We start from the raw sequence: 21553 nt of genomic DNA, 5'->3' as shown, positions 1-21553 counted from the left end.
AAACTAACAAGATGCTGTATCTATCGAGTAATCTGTAGAGTATGACATTATAAAGTCTATAAGTTTCAGACCAAAATATATGGCCTTATAATCAAATCAATATTATCTTTGTCTTGTGTTTTCGTGTAAATAATTCATTCACCGTTATTCATCATTTATATGGATCACATTATGAAGGAAAACAGTATTAAACCTGATATCAAAATTGGAGATGTTAATCTTAGCTCTTTACTTTATGCAGATGATGTTATACTTCTAAATAAATCTAGGACAAGTCTGCAGGATTCTCTGACCAAATTGAATAACTGCTGTAATAAATCAGCATTAAAAAGACAATGAAAATGGGCAGAAACATTGAAATCCTCAACTGCATCCAGAATGGAGAACCTATGGAACAAGTAAAACATTTTGGCTGTTGAAGCACACTTTGAAGGTGGCTAATTAAATTTAGAAATAGACAGCAGAATTAGCAAAGCTGGTAGGAAGTTAACTGAATAAATTTATATGGAATGAGGGAGTGATTAGTCAAAACACTCAACTAGCTGTATACAAGACAGTGTTCAAACAAATTTCAACTCATGGATCTCAGAGCTGGGTTAGAAATAAACCTCTTGATCAGAGACTGGAGACCACAGATATGATAGTTGTGAGAAAGATTGGGGGGGGGGCTGAACAGATAGCGTCAATGGCAGTATCATATTAAAAATGAGTGGTTTGACTACTTAAACAGAATAGGAGAGGAAAGACTAGCAAAATAAGTGTTCTTTGCAGATTGGAAAGGAAAAGATCCAGGGGAAGACCAAGATCTAGGTGGATCAATACAGTAAAAAGTAGCTTAGAAGACAGAAATATAAGATTGATAATATTCGAATGTTGACAGTAACATGCTAATCTAGAGGAAAATTGTTCAGAAGTTAGTAATTATGTAACTTTTCATATAGTACTATCATAAGATCCTGCACACTCCTGAGGGTATATATCAGGAATTTGATGATGATGACATCTGACCTCGATGGAATCAAAATATTCAATGCAGGCGGTCCATATTCTCTCATGCAAGGGATAATCAAACCTTGCTTTAAACTCTTCACTGTTTCTGCACTCACCACATTCTCAAGCAATGCTTTCACTTGCCAATCATTCCAGGCCAAGAATCTTCTCACTCCCCTGCTCAAACCTTCCTTATACAGCTTCCAGGTATGGCCTCTTGTTTAGCCCTTTTCTCCCTCTCTTTTTTCTAAGAAAAATTTCCTCCATGTTAATCTAGTAACAACCCCTCACCAACTTGATGATGTAGAAGAGCAGGAGAGTAAGACAGGAGAGATTGAAGAAGTGGAAATCAATGGAGAGGTGAGTGGTATGAGTATAGAAAATGAGAGAATGGGTGTGCAAGAGGAGCAGGGAAACGGGGAGGCCCAGGGTGGACAGGGATACACAGCGTGAGAAAGGTGGATGCTCCAAGAGGAGGTGAGAGCATGTGTAGGCAGGAAAGTAATGGGATGACCAGGGATCAAGAGGAAACAGATGTTGTTGCAAAGGGTTCTAAAATGAAGAAGCAGAAAGAGAAATGGCCCCAGTCCAGCATGGAGAGAGCACATCAAGTGAATGGTATCAGTGGAACTAGCTGTAGATCCAGAAATGAGTTGTTGTGTTTGTATACCAATGCTAGAAGCATAAGAAACAAGGCGGATGAAATGGTTGCACTAATTGTGTCTGTGTACCCAGAGATTGTTGGAATAAATGAGACATGGTTAGATGAGGACGACATCCTGACAGGAATAGAGATGGAAAGGTATGATGTGTTTCGTGAGGATAGAAGGGATAAAAAGGGAGGGGGAGTGCTATTGATGATAGAGAAAGAGTTATGTCCATACAAGGTAGAGATGCAAGAGGGAAATAGGGCCAGTGGTTTTGAGGCAGTATGGTGTGAGATAGAGGTGAATAGAATCAAATACTTGGTGGGATGTTGTTATAGACCTGGTAATGTGGATGGTGGTGATAGTGAAATGTATAGTCAAATCAGCCAAGCAAATAAGAAAAGGGTGATCATTATGGGTGATTTTAATTATGGCAATATAGACTGGAATGAAGAGATAGCGACTGGAAGTAAAGAAAATGAGTTTCTTGAGTTTTTGAGGGATAACTACCTCAGACAGTATGTAACAGAAGGCACACGAGGATTAAGGGTCTTGGATTTGGTCATCTCATCGGAGGATGTAATTATAAATGAGGTGTCAAATCATCCACCTATTGGTGAAAGTGACCATGAGGTGATTACCTGGGTGGTTGCCAGCAGTGCAAGGACCCCTGTGAAAAAAGGGTATATGTGGAACTACAAGGGGGGTGATTATGAAGAGCTCAGGAGACAGCTTGCAGATGTAGCATGGAATGAGGAGTTAGCTTGGGGGATTTTCAAAAACTATTTAGTAGATGCAATGTCTAAATGTATACCACGGGTGAGAAGGTTAAATAAGGTAGGTGTGAGATGGATGAATAAAGAGATTAAGCATGCAATACAGAAAAAAAAGGCATTGTGGAGACAGCATAAGAGAAGTGGAAGTAACCAATTTCATGAGGTCTACAAAGACCAGGCAAGGAGGGTGACTTGGTTGGTGAGAGTAGCTAAAGAGAGGTATGAACAGCAGTTAGCTAATGAAGCCAAAAAGAATCCTAGGGAGTTCTTTCGATATGTAGCCAGCAAAAGAAAGAATGATTATGGAAGGATGACATTGATTGGAGGAAATGGTATAAAGACAGCTGTTGCAGAATGTGTTGTGGAGATACTTAATGAGCAATTCATAAAGATCTTTCAATCTTGTGAATGTGACTTCATGGAGAGATTAAGAGCAGTTGATGATGGGGAGGAGAGACTGACTGTAAGTGAGCAAGAGGTGTTTGGGGAGTTGAGTAAACTAGATGTAAATAAGGCTGTGGGACTTGATAATATATCACCACGTATTCTGAAGGAGTGTGCTAGAGAGTTGACACCTGCCTTGACATATTTTTTTAATACGAGTCTTGCACTTGGTCAAGTTCCTAAAGAGTGGAAGGAGGGCAAGATTGTGCCACTTCATAAAGGAGGTGATCGAACTCAAGCATCAAACTATAGGCCTATCTGTGTGTCAGGTGTTGTGGTTAAGTTGTTGGAGAAGCTTGTGAGAACTAGGATCCAGAGTTGGGTTGACAACAATGGTATTATCTTTGATGGACAGCATGGATTTGCTAAAGGGAGGTCATGTTTTAGTAATCTACTTACTTATTACAATAAAGTGACTGCTTCCTTGGACAGAGGAGAAGGATACACAGTAATATACTTGGATTTCGCAAAAGCTTTTGATAGAGTACCTCATGATAAGTTGACAGTCAAACTAGAGCAGATGGGGTTGGATATTAGATTAGTGCATTGGATTGGAGACTGGCTATCTGATAGGTATCAACAAGTTGTGTATGGGGGTGCAATATCCAGGAAAAGGAAAGTCACTAGTGGAGTGCCTCAGGGGTCTGTTTTAGGGCCATTACTATTTAACTTATATATTAATGATATTGGTGAAGATTTGGATGGAGATATTCAGTTGTTTGCAGATGATGCAAAGTTGGGACGAACCATAAAGAGTAGTGAAGATGTTGTGGCCTTGCAAGAAGACTTGAATAAATTGAGTGATTGGGCAAGCAAATGGGGATGTGAGTTCAATGTTGCAAAATGTAAGGTTTTAAAATTTGGAAAACAAAGATGGGATGCAGAATTTATGCTTGGTGAGAATATATTGTTGGAAGTAGAGGAAATAAGAGATCCAGGGGTGATAGTGGATAAGGATCTAAAATTTAGGGGACACATCGCCAAAATTGTGAAGACAACACAAAGACTTCTGGGAATGATGCGGAGGACACTGACATGTAGAAGTAGGGAGATACTTGTTCCAATGTATAAGGCTTTGATTAGGCCACACTTGGACTATTGTGCCCAGATTTGGTCACCGGGTTTTCAGAAGGATGAAGAGATGTTGGAAAGGGTCCAAAGGCGAATGACTAAGGTAGTTTCTGACCTCTGGAATGTTGAGTATGAGGAAAGATTGAAAAGATGTAATTTGCAGAGTCTCGTGGAGAGAAGGAAGAGGGGAGATATGATAGAGACCTACAAGTTGGTAAGGGGTTGTTATAGGATCAATGGTGGAGAAGTTCTACAGAGAATAGTGGGAGATCAGGGGAGAACCAGAGGTCATACCTGGAAACTGTATAAGGAGGGTGTGAGTAAGGGAGTGAGAGGCAGGTTTTTTTCGTGCAGAGTTGTGAGTGATTGGAATGCCTTGCCTGAGAGCGTGGTGTCTGCAAGTAGTTTGAATGTGTTTAAGACACGGTATGATGAGATGTGTGTGTAAGATAAAAGGACCTCCTAGATGAGTCTTTGACTCCATGAGGTCTTGTTTTAATAATAATAATAATAATAACTTATATCTCAGTCATATTCCCTCTGCCTCTTCTATTCACAAGGCTCTGTAACTTGTATTCTCTCAATCTCACCTCATATGTGACATTCCATACACCTGACACTGACTTAATAAACCTTCTTTGGACCTTCAATACATCCTTGTCCCCTTGAAAAGCAGGTGACCAAATCTGGACACAGTAGTCCATATGTGGTGTGATCAAAGCCTTATACAAGGGAACCATAACTCCTTTGCTTCTGCATATCACTATCCTCCTCATTATTGCCATGATCCATTCTGATGTTCTTACAATTTTAGCAATGTGATCCCTAAACTTCAAGTCTCTGCCCACCATCACTCGCAGATCTCCTATTTCTTCCGCCTCCCTCTTTCTCCAATAATTGTATACTCTGCATCCCAACCTTGCCTACCAAATTTTAGTACCTTGCTCTTTACAACATTAAACTGATAGGTCCACTTATTTTCCTATTCACAGTCTAGTCAGATCCTCCTGCAAATTGCGACATCTGCTCTACTTCTTATAGTTCTTCCGAACTTTGCATCATTGGAAAACAGCTGCACATCTCCAGATAAACCAGTCCCAATGTCATTAACAAAGTTAATAATTTTCCCAAAACAGATCCAAACAGAGGAAGGTCACTAGTGGAGTGCCACTAGTGACCCTCCTCTTTTGGGATGCCACTGCTCCCTTACACAACCTTCTGATACCTATCTGACAGCCAGTCAGCTATCCAACTCATTAGTCTGTTACTAATCTGATCTTTCAATTTGGCCAACTGGTCATGTGGCAGTCTATCAAAGGCCTTTGAAAATCCAAGTACGCAATTGTAGATATGTATCTTCTTTATTTAGTGAATTTGTCACCTTGTAATACGTAAGCAGATTGCTGAAACATGACCATCCCCTTACAAACCCATGCTGATCATTATGAGGAACACTGCTATTATCAACACATCTGAATCCTACTTCTCACCAACTTCTCTAACATCTTTATAACAACTCTAGACACACAGATTGGTCTATAATTTATAGCCTCAGTCTAACCCATTCTCCTTTATGAAGTAGAACAATATTTCCCACCTTCCATTGCTTTGAGATTCACCCTGTTACAAGATTCATTACCAGTCTTATAATTCCACATATATACTGGCCACAACCATGGTGATCACTTCATGGCCACTCCTCTGATGATATAACCAGATCAAAGATCAGACCAACTAGTGCAAGAGTTTTATTTCCTTTAACCCTCGTGTGTCCTCCATTACATATTGCCTAAGATTATTATCCCTCAAGAACTGAAGAAATTCCTTCTCGCCATTCCCTGATACTATCTTCATTCCAATTGGTATCGCCATAATTGAAATCAACCCAAATGATCACCTTTTACTTACTCATTAAGCCAAATTGCATATACATTTCTTTGTCTCCACCCTCCACATTCTCTACCCTGTAGCAACATCCAGCCAAATATCTCATTTATCAGTCTCCACCTCACACACCACTGGTTCAAAAGCACTCTGCTACTTTTTTCCACTTGTATCTCAACCTTGTGTTGACATAATTCCCCCATTATCATCAGCAGCAGTTTCCCTCCCTTCTTGCTCTTTCTGTCCTCATGAAAAACATGATATCCTTCCATTTTTATGCCTGTCATGATATCATTTTCATCCAACTGTGTTTTGCATATCGTAATTATTTTCAGAATGATGAACATGAACCAACTAGTCAGAGACATCATGAATAGGAAGATGAGAATGGCCAGACATATAATGAGAAGGTCAGCTGGAGAATTGAGTAAAGTAATTTTAGAAGGAATGATAGATAGGAGAAGGAAAACATGGATAGATTATGTTTTGGAATGGATGAAAACTAATTTATATGGCAACATCAAAAGAATGGCAGAAAATAGAGTGATCTGGAAATCCTTAATTGCGAACCTTCAATATGAAGATGCCACCTAAGAAGAAGAACTATTTTCGGGCAAATAAACTCAATTAGTGCAAGAATTTCATTTCCCTTATTTCTGATACTCATGGCATTCATGATTAAGCATAACAATTCATTTTTTTGGTCTATAACCAGTCCTACCCATGATGCCCCTCATCTGTGGCTTCTGCATACCAACTGCTGTCTGCTCACCCTTACCCTTTGTCTTACATACCCCCCCCCCCCCCCAGGTTCAACTACCCCTTATGTATTCTTGGTCATTCCATTCCTATGCTGACCATCCTCATACATACATGCATTCATTATTACTTTCAGAATCCACTCTCCTTACATTGTGTCTCTCTCTCTCTCTCTCTCTCTGACCCCCCTGGCCCACCCTGTTTCCCTGTTCAACTTGCATTCCTGTTTTCACATTCTTTTATCTCTATTCTATATCCTTTCTAGTTCTTCATAAAATTTATCTTTTACATCATCATCCACATCATCTCTTGATGCTCTAATGTTAATTGTAACATCAAAGAGATTACCAGAAACTTAAATATAATCGTCTTCTGGTATAAATGTTTTTACACATGGCAAGATTTTATTGTGCATCATAAAACCTACACCATTTTTGTGTCTGTCATTGTATGTTCCACATGAATATTAATTCTATTATTTGTCTCTAGATTTCCATAACCTAGCCATGTGGTTTATTGTATAGCTGAGATCTGAATCCGACTTTGTAATCACCATACTGCCCTCAGCGACATTTGCCAAGCTTCCAAATAAAATCTGAACTCCACCAAGGAGTACAAATTATTAAGTTAAAATCATTATGGACTCAAATTGCTCATTTATATAACATCCATTTGGTGATGCAAGTGCATTCTGCCATTTTAGTGGCTTTTGCTATTTAAATGTTTTGTAGCAAAACATTTGATGAAAGTAATATCTAAATCACACGTTTTTGAGGTCTGTGAGCTGTGATGCAAATCATTTTGGTTTCTAATAATCTCTTCTGTACTATACATATAGTTGGCTGACCAGTTGCTGGTGTTGAAGACTTGCTGAAATATGTCTATTTAGACTCTTCTCCCCCCCCTAGTCGTCGATTTTTATATGGAACATTTTGAAAACCAAGCACTCATAACTACACATCTAGTATTTTGGCTATGGTATGCAGATGATATTTGCTATTTGGCCTTAGACACATGAGCTGTTTTTTTTTTTTTTTTTGTGCATCTAAAGAGACAACATCCAAAATACACTTTATGGTAAAAAAAAGAAAGCAGCAACAGTTGTCTCCTATTTCTAGACACACAAGTGACACAACTACTTGATAGTTCATTATCTTTTCCATTTATAGATAACTATCACATACCAAAAGGCATTTACATAAACAATAACACTGCCTGATTGATATAATCAACATGATGATTTGTTGTTGATATAAAACAACAAATAACACTGCCACCTATTCTAACAGTATGGCATCCTCAAAACACTTACACACAGAGCCATGGCTATTTATTCAAATGACACAGCCCTTGAAACTTAGCTCAGGCACCTTTGCAACACTTTTTTAGCCAATGTTTACAACCCATATAAAACAGACAAAATACTGCATGCACCTCTTTCCCTTCCTTATATTCAGGGTACATCAGAAAAGACAAATTCTCTATGAATGTAATCTCCATGCAACTTTCAAACCACTTGTTCAGTAGATACCTTCACTTTGCACATTTTGGAAGGTATAAAGTTCCTTGTGCCTGCAGTGTAGCCTACTTTGGATTACACTTGTAGATCAATTTACATCTGCCATGAATACAAAAACTACATGTGTGATCTTTATGGCAAGTCGAGAGAAACCAGATTGTGCCACATACTAAGCAACAAATTTAGTGTACGAGTTAGTCTCAAGCTGCCAGGGGTGTCAGTGGCATAGACATTATTGAGTTATCATTTGTTTGTGCTATTCTGCGATTTCGCTATGAATGCAAAATTAGAACAATGAGCAAATGCAAAATTTTATGTAAAACTGGGGAAATCTGCTACAGAGACCCTTGAATTACTTCATAATGTATATGAAAACAAAGCCATGAGCCACTTAAAACACGAACTCTGTGTTTTGAGTGGCATTCGCATTTTAAGAAGGACAAAACCACCTTGGAGGACAACGAGAATCCAGGATGACGATCCACTAGCACAACTCATGAAAATATCGAAAAGCTTCGACAGATCATCCATGCAGATCAACGCATCACCATCCACTAAGTTGCTGACAGAGTTGGGATTTCATATCGAGTAGCTCAAACGACCATCACAAGAGATTTGAACATGCGTTGTGTCGCTGCCAAGTTCATTTCCTGTCTCTTGACTTCTGACCAGAAGGAGCACTGTGTGAACGTCTGTCGAAATCCTTGTCAAAAGGCCATCGATCACCCAACCTTCATCTCAAGGGTCATCACAGGGGATGAGACTTGTGTATACAAAGAGCAAGTTGATTGTCTTTTTTTGATATTAAGGGAATTGTGCACTGAGACTTTGACTCAGATGGTCAGTGCAGAATTCTACTGCAATGTTTTAAGGTGGTTGAGAGAAGACTTTCACTGCAAAAGACTGGAACTGTGGCTAAGCCACATCTGGCTCCTCCACCATGACAATGTGCACTCCCTTAATGCAAGAGTTTTTGGTGCCCAACAGCATGGTGGTCATTCCACATCCTCCTTACTCACCAGATTTATCCCTTTGTGACTTCCTTTTTGTTTCCAAAAATGAAATTGAAGCTGTGAAGGGACAGCAGTTCAACACTGTTAAGGAGAGCCAAGACAAATCGCAAACAGTGCTTGATGCACTTCAACAAAAAGACTTCCAGGAAGCATTAGGGGTATGGCAAAAGTGGTGGGATCACTGCATGAACTTGGAAAGGGGTTACTTTGAAGTGGGTTGAGTCCAAATTTAAATTGGGTAAGTTGTAAAGATTTTATTAGCCTAGTCTGATTTCTTTTTTGATAGCACCTCGTATTTGCTACATAGAAATCTCTATAGATCTGAGAGACTATTTTTAGAATCAGCATTGGCTATGATCACTCCCCCCCCCCAACCTTAATAAGTATGGCTGTGTATTAATTTTCCAAAGATTTGAAAGACAGTCCAAATCTTCGGCACATTAAGACAGTCCCACTCAGAACAAATATAGCCTGACTTCTTCAAATTCATTTCATGGTTATCCAGCCCCTGAAAAACCTTTGCTAGTACATGAGGTCTTTTTCAGTTATGATCTGAATTGTTTCTAAACTGTCTAGTCTAGTTGAGTGCTGTGTGCTTATCGCAGTTAGTTTTTGCTCTGTAGATGCTGGATAGAAAATCAATGAATATTAGTAAGTAAATATTATAATCAGAAAATGCATCATGAAAAATCATGATGATATTACAAAAACTGAACATACAACTGTACTATTCTGTTGGTCTTATTTATGCTATGAAGCACTGGTATGAAGGTGTTGAAATATTTTCGAGAATAGTATATTGTATGTTCAGTTTTTTTTGTAATATAATCATGATTTTTCAAATGCATTTTCTGATTATTATTATTATATGAAATATATATTCCTTCATATATTGTATTAACTGTAATTTTTAAGTTTTAGAGAAAAGTTGATAGTTTTAAAATAGTATTGTAGCACTATGATATTTCTGCTTTTAGCTCTTATGGATACAATGAAAGCGAAAGATCCGAGCTGGTTATTGTCAGAAGATCAGTTAGCAGATTTAAATTCATCTCTTAGTGTTTTCATTGCTAATTCTGGCATCAATGCAGAGACGTCGCCCCCACCACCACCGCTGGTTGCTTCACCAGCAGCATCACAGGCTCTTCCATCAGAGCGTATCAAGAGTACTTCGCAACATATATTGGGTGGTGAGTTATTATGGAATCTCTAAAATAGAAAGCATCTAAATAGAATTAAATCTTCTCGTCTTACAGACATACTGTAGGCAACAGTGGGAAATGTATTATGGATGAATAGTTTTTTCCCTTGTGCATGTTACTTTTTAGTCATGACTAAGAATAATAGATTAGTACTTCTGTAGTTATAATTAATAAATGTATGGATTTTAGTTATTATAAAAACATTAAAAAATTTATAGAATTACACTTTGAAGCATTTCAGCATAAATGAATATGTAAAAAAATTTAAGTACTGATTTTTTTTGTCTTATCTAGTTGATAACCTTGCTTGAAGGCAAACTTCAGAATTTTGTAGTGTGCCAATTCCAAATCATATTGAAATTATCTTCATTAAAAAGTGAGAGATAAACTGAGGGAGGGAGTTACCATAGGAAACTGTACCAAATCCGAATGCAGACAAAGAGATTGTAAATTTCTTCGTTACTGAAAATTTGGATGTAGATTTGAGTCTAAGTACATAAACAATTATCCAGATATTGGTTTGTGGAAATATTGTATTCTGATTTCAGAAAACTTCTTGAATCATATGCTGCTTTATTTGAAAAGTCCATTTGAAGTTGTAGATTATCTTTAGCTACTTTCTCTGGGTTCAGAATATTTTTGAAAGTGGGACTCTGAATATATTAAAGTCACCTGGTAATATTTTCTTTCAAGATAGAAACGTAATTGTGAAAACTTCGTATTGCTAATTGTTTATTTATAATATTGCAAATAATGGTTTAACATTTGAAAAGTACTGCACTTACTGAAAGTAGAGTATATCTGAAGGTGTTTTTCAAATAGCTGTAATGAAATAAAAAAAAAATACTTATAATCCTAGAATCCTACTTAGAAACCAATTTGTTAGCAAATTGGATTCTAAGTAGGCCATCTCCTATACATAACTGTAGCTTTATTAATTTATGGGATCAGCTTTTTAAAATTTAGAAATGATTCAGTGATGGCAGTTATTTGTCTGAATACTGGTGGAACAGTTGAGTTACATAATACCATAAAATCCATGATGTTTTTAAAAGATATATAAATTATACCAAAGTAAATTTATGGCAGTTGCTGGATGTAGGTATAAAAGTTATTTCAGTTAATAATAGAAATATTTGTATTAGGGATGCTTAAGAGTCAAAGCTGTAACTGAGAGGAGACCTCCACATAGCCTTTAAAGGAATGCAGAGAACCGACCAGGGCTTCTGACCTAATGTCCAATCCTCACCTTCTCGTGGTGCACCCTGTTGAGTATCTACTTGGATACTGAACGAACGAGGATGGGCTGGCAATTTGGGATTTAGCCGACCAAATTGTATTCTTATTGGTTAAACCAAAATAAAAAATGATGGTACAACATGACAAAATTTCATGCCGGCTGGGGCATTGCCCGTTTAAACAAGGCCCCCTGTTGTTTTCGCCAGGGAACCAGGGAGAAAACAGCAGGGGGCTTGTTTAAACGAAAAGTCAGCTACTGGAACAAATCTGAAAACAAACCCCAACTCAACATCACCAGAGTTAAAGATCGGTACTATCAACGTAAGAAGCCTGAATGGGAAAGAAATGGAGCTAGCTGAGGAATTAGATAAGTACCAGATCGACATAATAGGGGTGACTGAAACAAAAAAGACCAAAACTGGTGAGATCTTTCTGAGCAATAAATACAAAATGTTATATTCAGGCAATGACAATCAAGGAAAAGAAGGAGTAGCCATAGTATTCAATACAAAATACGAAGCTAATCTTCTTGAATGGCAGTCAGTTTCAAGTAGAGTAATGTGGGCAAATATGGGAATGGGGAACTGGACAATGAGACTTATTTGTGCCTATGCTCCCACAGAAGGTTCTACTAAGGTAGAAGTGGAGGAATTTTTTGATGCTTTAGAAAAAGCAACTGACACAATGAAAAAGGAAAAGTTGGTCCTTGTTGGGGATCTAAATAGCAGAGTAGGAAATGATTGTGAGACATACAAAAATATTTTGGGAAAATTTGGAGAAAAGAGCAAAGCTAATAATAATGGCAAATATCTGTTGGATTTCTGCTCAGGACATGGACTGGTTATTACTAACACCATGTTCCAACATAAAAATGTGCACAAATACACATGGAGAGAAGAGGCTAGGAATATGAAAATTCTCATTGACTATGTTATTGTTGATAGTGATGTTTTCTCCCTGGTGCAGGACACCAGAGTATACAGAGGATTTGAAATTGGAAGTGATCACTATTTAGTCTTGAGCAGGATAAAATTGAATTTCATATTGAAAAGAATAACATGTAAGAAAGTTTTAAAGTGAATAAAAGTTGAGCAGCTCTCAGATGTGAACTGTAGACTAAAATACAGAAAGATTATTGAAAAAAAAAAGAAAGAGTTTGAGAACAGGAATCAAACCTTGGATATTCAGTGGCAAACTCTGAAGAAAACATTGATTGATTCTGCCAGAGAGGCATGTGGTGAGGTTGTCTGCAAGGATAAAAAAATCAGAACTCCCTGGTGGACACAGGAAGTTAAAGAGACGGTGAAGGAAATGAAGAAAGCATATCAAAAGTTCCTGTCAAATAAGTCAGCTTGTGCTCTTAGAGAATATAGAGACAAATGCAAGAATGCTAAACACTGTGTAAAACTAGCTAAACAAAAGTCATGGGAGGACTTTGGCAAGAATATAGAAAATAAATATCAAGAAGGTGGCAAAATATTCTGAAGGTTGTTGAAGAAGCTTAGGAATGGAGGAAAGAGTGCTGTAAAAGGAGTTAGAGATGATAAAGGTGACACGAAAACAGGAGAAAAAGATATCCTTGAAGTATGGAGTAATTACTTTGAAAAACTGCTAAATGAAACAAGCATTGATGACAGCACAGTTTCAAAAAACACTGACCAGGCATGCAGTCAGGAATACATATCCATACTGGAAGTAGAAAAAGCCATGAAAGGCTTGAAATGTGGAAAGGCAGCAGGATTGGATGATATTCGACCAGAAATGCTGAAGTATGGTGGTATAAGAGTCTTACAGTGCCTGCACTGCATAGTTCAGAAAGCCTGGACAGAGGGACGAATTCCCGATGATTGGAGTAGAGCTCTCATAGTACCCATATATAAAAAGGGAAATAAAACTGAATGTGAGAATCACAGAGGTATTTCCCTACTGAGTGTTCCTGGCAAGATCTATGCAAGTATAATTGAGAAACGGTTGAGAAGAATTGTGGAAGAAAAGCTCGGTGAAGAACAAGCTGGATTCAGGCCAAATAGAGGCTGTCAGGATCAGATCTTCACTTTGCGACAAATAGTCGAGAAAGCATGGGAAGATAACAAAGATCTGTATTTAAGTTTTGTCGATTTGGAAAAGGCATATGACAAGGTGTCAAGAGAGAAGCTATTCAATACGCTGCAGTTATATGGTGTCATTGGGGCATTATATCAAGCAATACTTCATCTTTATTTGAGTTGTAAGTTCAGCAGTTAGAATTGAAGGAAGTACAGGAAGATGGTTTAATGTGAAATCTGGTGTGAGACAAGGATGTACATTATCCCCTCTGTTATTCATTATCTATATGGATCACATTATGAAGGAAAGTGGTATTAAACATGATATCAAAATTGGAGATATTAATGTCAGCTCTTTGCTTTATGCGGATGATGTTATACTTCTAAATAAATCCGCTACAAGTCTGCAAGATTCTCTGACTAAAGTGAATAGTTGTTGTAATAGATATGGTATGAAGGTCAGCAATAAAAAGACAAAGACAATGAAAATAGGCAGAATCATTGAAAATGTCAACTGTGTTGTTAATGGAGAACCTGTGGAACAAGTAAAGCATTTCAGCCACTTAGGCACAATTTTTAGCGAAGATGGCAAATTAAATATAGAAATAGACAACAGAATCAGCAAAGCTGGTATGGTGGGAAGTCAATTGAATAAATTCATATGGAATAAGAGAGAAATTAGTCAGAACACTAAATTAGCTGTATACACGACAGTGTTCAAACCAGTTTTAACTTATGGATCTGAGAGCTGGGTCAGAAGTAAAACACTTGACCAAAGACTAGAGACCGCAGATATGAGAGTCCTGAGAAAGATTAGAGGCGTGAACAGATGGCATCAGTGGCAATATCATATTAAAAACGAGGATATTAGGAAAGAACTTGACATTGTCAGCATCCAGGAATGCATTAGCAGAGCTAATCTCAGGTGGTATGGTCACTTAAATAGAATGGTAGAGAAAAGATTAGCAAAACAAGTGTTCTCTGTCAGGTTGGTAGGAAAACGACCCAGAGGAAGACCAAGATATAGGTGGATTGATACGGTACAAAGTGCCTTAGACGATAGAAATATAAGATCTGATAATGTTGGGGTCTTGACAAGTAACAGACTAAATTGGAGGAAAATTGTAGATATGAAGTTAATAATGATGTAATTTTTTCATGTAGTACTATCATATCCTGTACATCCCTTGAGGGTACATGGCAGGAATTTGATGATGATGATGATATTTGTATTAATGGAAGAGGAAAAGTAACATTAAAGTGAAACTTTGAATGATATTATGTGCTTATATTCTAATGCTTTAAGTTTATAGAATAGGTTCATATGGTTTAGATGATTAACTGGAGATAAACAATCCCCATAATGTGTACTGAAGCACACATTGTGGGGATTTCTTGCTCTTGGTGTAATGTAGATATTCTTGATAACAACATGCATAATCATACTTATAATGTTGTCAAAAAGAGAGGAGGGTGTTATTATCAAAAAATATTTAAATTATGAGATTGATATATTGAAATTCCTGTTTGGATATTATTTATTATGCACCACTGTATCAAATTTCTGATAAGGAATTTGATACAGTGGTGAATAATAAGTGTGGAATCTGCACAATTGAGGGTGAGAGTGCATTATGTAAAGTGGAGGTAAATAGTGATAAAAGTTATGGGCCTTTTCCTTATAGAGATAAGGAAAAGCAAAGTATTATTAATGAAGAACTTCAATATGGAAGATACTTCGAGAATGAAAGAGCTTATATTATAATGAACTCTCGGTTGTGCGTAAAAGTAATTACTAAAAAAAAGAGCCATACAGCTTCATTTCAGTAATGTAAAATTACATAGGCAAAGTGAATATTAGACCCAACATTATTTCAAAGCCAAATGTTTTAATAAATGAAATAATGTTAGATCTAATGCTGGTGTTCAGAACCGAAGGATGAACACTATTTCTGAAGATTACAACTACAAATTCAGCTGAATCAACTTGTGGAAATTTGTATAACTGACTATGTCAGGTAGAAAGAGCGGGTACACATTCAAATTTTCAAATCGCACACAAAGAGGTCATATGGTAATATTAAATCTTGAATGATGGCTCTATCAAGAATAGAGCTGCTCCATTCAAGATTTAACAAGAACAATATCAAGCAAAAGCACACTTGTACTCTTGGCAAAACAGATGTGTGAAGATGCAGATATTAACTTTGCTTAAAAAGGAATTAAAATATAAAGGAAGAGGGTGAATCTTAAATTAAAATGAAATCGAAGAAGGAAATAAATATTAAATTGTACTATGTTTAAAGTTATTGTCTAATATAGATGGAATCTTAATTTGTCAAAAACATCAATGTTAAAATATGCCATGTATAAAGTCGTGTATCATCGTGCGAATGAAAGTCGAAGGTTGCAGTTTGACCACCAAAGATGACGTAACGAGCAATGAGTAGGCATTCGTGGAAGGCACAAGTAATTCGCGTTCCCCAAAAAAAACCGATGCACGTACAGCAAGGAGGTGACGTCACTCGGAAAAAGAAGATGGGAGAGCGTTGTAGACAAGTTTCGAGTGCGGAAAGAGGGCGCTATAATGGGGTTTAAAACGGATTCACATCGTTGAGAGGGACTTCTTTTTAGCTTTCTTTTACATTTTTCTCCTGGTTCCTGTGGTGTTCCCCAGTCGTGTCCTCCCCATGGGTCTCCTGCTCGAAGTTCCTGAGCGGATCAGCATGCCTGATACCTGACAAGACATGTGAAGACGGCAAAGCGGCAGCGTGTTTCCCGTTGCTGTGCGACGCGAGTCGAAGAAAATATAGCATGAGATGACGGCAGTTTGAGTTTTAGACCATTGGTGTGGATCTAACTGATGAGAAAGCAGCAAAGGATTCCTTTGAAGGTAAATCATTTTAGAAGCGGCGGCACGAAAAGTTCGTAAGCCCAGAAGAAACAAGTGGTGAATTCGGGACAAGCATGTGACTCTCACATGGTGGCAATCCATCATACAGAGGAACAATCTATAACAAAGAACAGACGGAAGGATCGAGAAATCATCTAATAAGGTGGTAATATACAAATCTTCCTTTTTATCTGTTATCTATTGGTGACGAAGGTATAAAATAGACAGAGTTTAAAAAAGAAGAAAGAGAGATTTTTGAGACAGTTTCCTGTGTTATGTTAGTCGAATTGGACTGGTAGTTTACATTCATAAGTTGTCTAGACCAAGTTTAATGTGTATGGGTCGTTAGTAGCAGTAATCTAGTTTAATACAGACATCCATGTTTGTGATATAGATGAACATAAGATTCTCGTGAGTGTATTTGAATAGCCTGTCTGTTTGATTATTATTACCCTGCTTTACTTGTATTTTAGTATTAACCTTGATTTGCTTGATTATATGTGTTGTTTAATGTTCTTAGATAAATAATAAATGTGTTTTCCTATGTATACCTGAGTCGAGTAAGAGATTGAATTTTACCACTCATGAAAATATCAAACCTATGTTTAGAGAAAGAAAAGGGGAATTTAAGATTGTCAAGGCCATGACTGTATACTGAGAACTCAATCTACCTAACTACTTAATCTATATAAGGTATTACGTATTACTTGAATTCTGGGAAAGTTTCTTCGGATAAGAATTTCTATCCTAGAGGACTGACTCAGCATTAACAAATAAATTTCGTCAGAGCTCGAAGAGAGAAACATCCCAAGTCAGTTTAGAAGCCAGATCTCAGTAGGCACAAGGAGAACAATAGAGGTAAAATATATAAGAAACAATGACTTAACAGTAATATATTTATGGTAATATGGTAATTTTATACTGTTGACAATGATAAATCTTTGTCAACAGTATAAAAGGCAAAAGGCTGCACTAAGTGAATTGTATTTGAAAGAAGCACTTTTTTCATGAAGGAATAAAGTTGCAAACTTGGATGCCTTTTAATGTCTCAAAGACATCACTACATGATTTTATGTGGGGAAGAATTATTGGAAAGCTGGAAGAAGGCTGCAGAAATTGCAAAAGAGTTTAGAATCTCACATAGTATTATAATCCATGCTGTGGGCAGTATTTCAAACCAGTGGAATGTATTCCAGATGTTTGCTAATAGGTCGACCTCACTCTATCATGAGCATGAAGACAGATTTTTAATTATAACAGCAAAATGTAATTGACACCACCGGTAGGTCAGCTGGTCTGCTCCATTCAAGCACAGGTATGTGGATATTTTGCCAAACTGCGGCAAGATGTTCTGCAACAAGTAGGCCTATATGCTTGAATACTTATGGTGTGTGTCCCTTTCCACAGCTCATCATAGAGGATGTTTTGTGGTATTGTATCCATAAAAATTGGACAAGATACCAATGGGTTAATGTACTCTTTACAGATGAGTCATTTTAGTCTTTTCTCCGATTCTAGACTACACTTGATCTGGCATAAAAGTGGTACTGCTTACCATCACGAGAACGTTTTTGAAAGGGATAGATATGCTGGTGCTAGGGTCATGGTGTGTGGAGGTCTTATGCTTAATGGATGCATTGAGCTACAAGTGCTAGAAAAAGGGACTATGACTGATGAACAGTATTGCAACAAATTTCTCAACGTCATCAAGAGCAATCTCCAAAACTATTAGAGATTGCTCTAATTTTACTTTCACCTGATATCAAAACAGTATTCCAGTCCACACAAGGATACTGTACCATCCACAAAATTACATGCAAAAGCATGACATTTCAGAAAATCAATTTCAAATATTACTTATACATTTGAATTTTAGAATTCTGGAAGAACTATTAATGGATAACAAACTTTCAGAGGAAAACAAAGAACTGAAATAAGTGTATTTTCTTATGAGCTGAAATTTGTAATTTAAATATGCCTTCTAACTTAACTGGATAACTCAAAATTGAAGTGCCGTTTAGAATTAAAGTTTTAATTTTGTTAAACTATAACAAATAAGTGAAATGTGAACCCGTGTCTAGTAAGATTTCACAAGGTACATTTTCAATAAATCCTTGTAGAACAATGGATCATCTTAGTTTGCATAAGGAGCTAATGCTACATCAAACCCTCTTTCAGGATTTGAGCTGCCTTGAGCTTTATTAATTTCTAATGAATAGTTTGTTGAGCGTTTGTTATTCACTTGGTTAGACTATAATGAGTTTAGTTTAATCCTTTATCCAAGTGTGAGCAAACAAAGTTTGCACCTGAAAGTGTCTTCAGGACTGGGGTAAGGTAGTACAACACCAGCAACTCGTTGCTAAGGTGGAGAAAGCTCTCATCACTCCTATCTCAGTATCTCCTATAATGCGAAGCACATCTCCTTGCGGATATGTGTAATGCTATGCATTAAGGCAAGGGCCACTACCCATACAGGTTTCGACCTTTATAGAGGTCTCGTCAGTGAGAGCCAGGCCCAGTAGTGAAAAATAAACTCTCAACATCTTTCTCTGAATCCGGAGTAATTTAATAATAAGGTTGTACACCCTTTGGCAACTCTTATAGGTTGGGATGACCTCTCATTGCTTCTGTCTTGGTGTCTCCACTACTGGGCCTGGCTCCCACTGACAATAAAGGTCGAAACCGGTATGGGTAGTGGCCCTTGCCTTAATGCATAGCATTACACATATCCGCAAGGAGATGTGCTTTGCATTATGGGAGATACTGAGATAGGAGTGATGAGAGCTTTCTCCACCTTTGCAACGAGATGCCTGGTGTTGTACTACCTTACCCCAGTCCTGAAGACACTTTCAGGCGCAAACTTTGTTTGCTCACACTTGGATAAAGGATTTAACTAAACTCATTATAATGAATAGTTTGACACTTCTGTTCTTTGCAATTGATATTAGAATTATAATTATTTCTAAATTTTCCTTTACTCACAGATTTCTTATGTTGATAACTAAATTTATCCCTAACACAACAGTTTTTACTAAAATAACCAAGTCCAGTGGTGAGCTATGGTAATTTTAATAAAGGGCTTGCATTGTCGAGCAAAAAAAAAAAGCCTTTATAATATTTATATTGCAACTTTGTAGAGCTTCTGACAGATATGATAATTCCTCTAGGATATCAGTCATTAATGCTAGATCTTTTAGAAATTCCAAATTGAGAAATTGGTTTAAAAAGTCCTTATATTTATCGTTCAATGCAAAATGCTTGCATAAAGGTGGGTAGTTTCCCCACACAGCAAGAACTGTTCGTAAACTGAAAGCTGCCCATCGTGGTCCAAACACACGGCCGATCTTTAAAATTTCGATACCAAGGTCTTTTGCAATCATATTTAATTCTCATTGATTTTTTGGTGATTGAGGATAAAAAGCATATCATTTATTCATAAATATTTCAAAATGATTTATTTCTTTAATGTTTTTTATCAAATCGTCTAATGCTAATCGAAAACGATGAGCTAAGCAATGCCAAATCACAATGTTGGGAAATTTTTGTAGAAGTTTGATTGCAACACCTGATATGTTTCCTAACATTACACTAGCTCCATCAAAACAAAATGCAATGAGATGATTTTTTAAATAGTTATCAGAAAATTTAAAGTAGCAATTATAGTAGTTTGTATACATTCCATGGTGGTATTTTCTAGTTCTACAAGATTATTAAACAAGAAGAATAAGGGGCTTGAAAATTTGAGAAAAATTTAATGAAGGGCTCGCACGAGCCCCTTATAGCTCACTACTGACCAAGTCTATTACAGCTAAAACTTCTTGGAACTTGGCTCTTTTGAGATGGTTTATTCTTGTCAGGAACATAAGATTTGTAAGAGAATGATTATCTGCAGAAGGATTTTTGAATATTGTTAAATCAGATTTCATCTTAAACAGAAGTTCCTGTTCTTGCAGAATTGATCTGTGTTGTCTATTTCTTCACCAAAAATGTTTCAATACCTCTAATTCTTCTGAATCATGTGATTTTACCTTGGTCTTATTAATGGGAGCCAGATCCAGAAGTGGTATCACTTCTGGGTCTGGCTCCTTCTCAATAAAGGTCAGAACCAGTCAGGGTACCGGCCCTTCCCATAATGCATAGTATTATACATGTCTGTAAGGATATATGCATTGCATTATGGGAAACTGATGTGACTTCATGTGCAAACTTTGTTTGCTCATACTTGGATAAAAGATGAAACCAAGAATATAACTTCTTGACATCTTTAATTTATAGTATAACCAAGTGAAAAAAACTTTGAAGATCTTAGAAATTTCCTTGGACTGTCTTTTTTTAGCATCTTCTAATTTTTGCAACCTTCCTTCTTTTCTCTTATCTGTAGTCACTGTGTCAGGAGAATAGGTTTCATTGCATACTGAAAAGAGTCTACATGTTTAGTATATGTAGAATGAAATATATATCTAGGTCTCTCTTCCTTTTCCCTAACAAGCAAAAGAAATTCTTTAAAATGTTTAACTTTTTTCTTATACGAGGATGGTCTGAAAAGTTCTCGGCCTCGACCATAGATGGCAACACTATCAGCAAGATTTTTTTTTTTTTCTAAGTTCGTACATTTTTCATAAGCATCCATATGAAATTGCAAGTCATTCTATCAAGTAGTTTGCTTTATACAGCTGTCTGAAGCAAAAATCTTGTCTGTATCCCTTGAAATAGATAAAATTGAGTACTGTGCTGTTATAAAATTCCTTGTAAAAGAAAGTTTAAACCCAAAAGATATTCATTTGAAGTTCATAAAAGTTTTTGGATACTCTTCTCCTTCGTTTTCGATAATTAAGAAATGGGCTGCTGAGCTTAAACGTAGCCGTACCAGCCTTGAAGATGATCCAAGTGAAGGACATCCAAAAAAGTGTAACAACACCGGAAATCATTGATCAAGTGCATGACACGATATTGGATGACCGATGAGTCAAAGTTCATGAAATTGCTGAGACTATAGGCATTTCAAAAGAACATGTAGGATATATTTTGCATGAAGAATTGCATATGAAAAAGTTTTGCGCAAGATGGGTGC

At 36.9% G+C, this 21553-nt stretch overlaps 1 protein-coding gene across 1 annotated transcript in view; it reads left to right on the top strand.

Moving 5' to 3' along the window:
- LOC150100786 (uncharacterized) overlaps positions 1–21553 on the top strand; it is a 164205-nt gene that overhangs the window by 118605 nt on the left and 24047 nt on the right. The window contains exon 7 of the mRNA XM_090401833.1: positions 10081–10293. Within this exon, the coding sequence (XP_090257959.1) occupies positions 10081–10293 (213 nt within the window). The remainder of the gene's footprint in view (positions 1–10080; positions 10294–21553) is intronic.

The sequence above is a fragment of the Typopeltis vanoorti genome, chromosome 12, assembly GCF_054136105.1.
Source record: "Typopeltis vanoorti isolate ZY-2024b chromosome 12, IOZ_Tvanoo_1.0, whole genome shotgun sequence".
In the NCBI taxonomy this organism is placed as follows: domain Eukaryota; kingdom Metazoa; phylum Arthropoda; class Arachnida; order Uropygi; family Thelyphonidae; genus Typopeltis; species Typopeltis vanoorti.
Note: the sequence above shows the minus strand (reverse complement) of the source record. Positions and strands in the feature narration are given on the sequence as shown.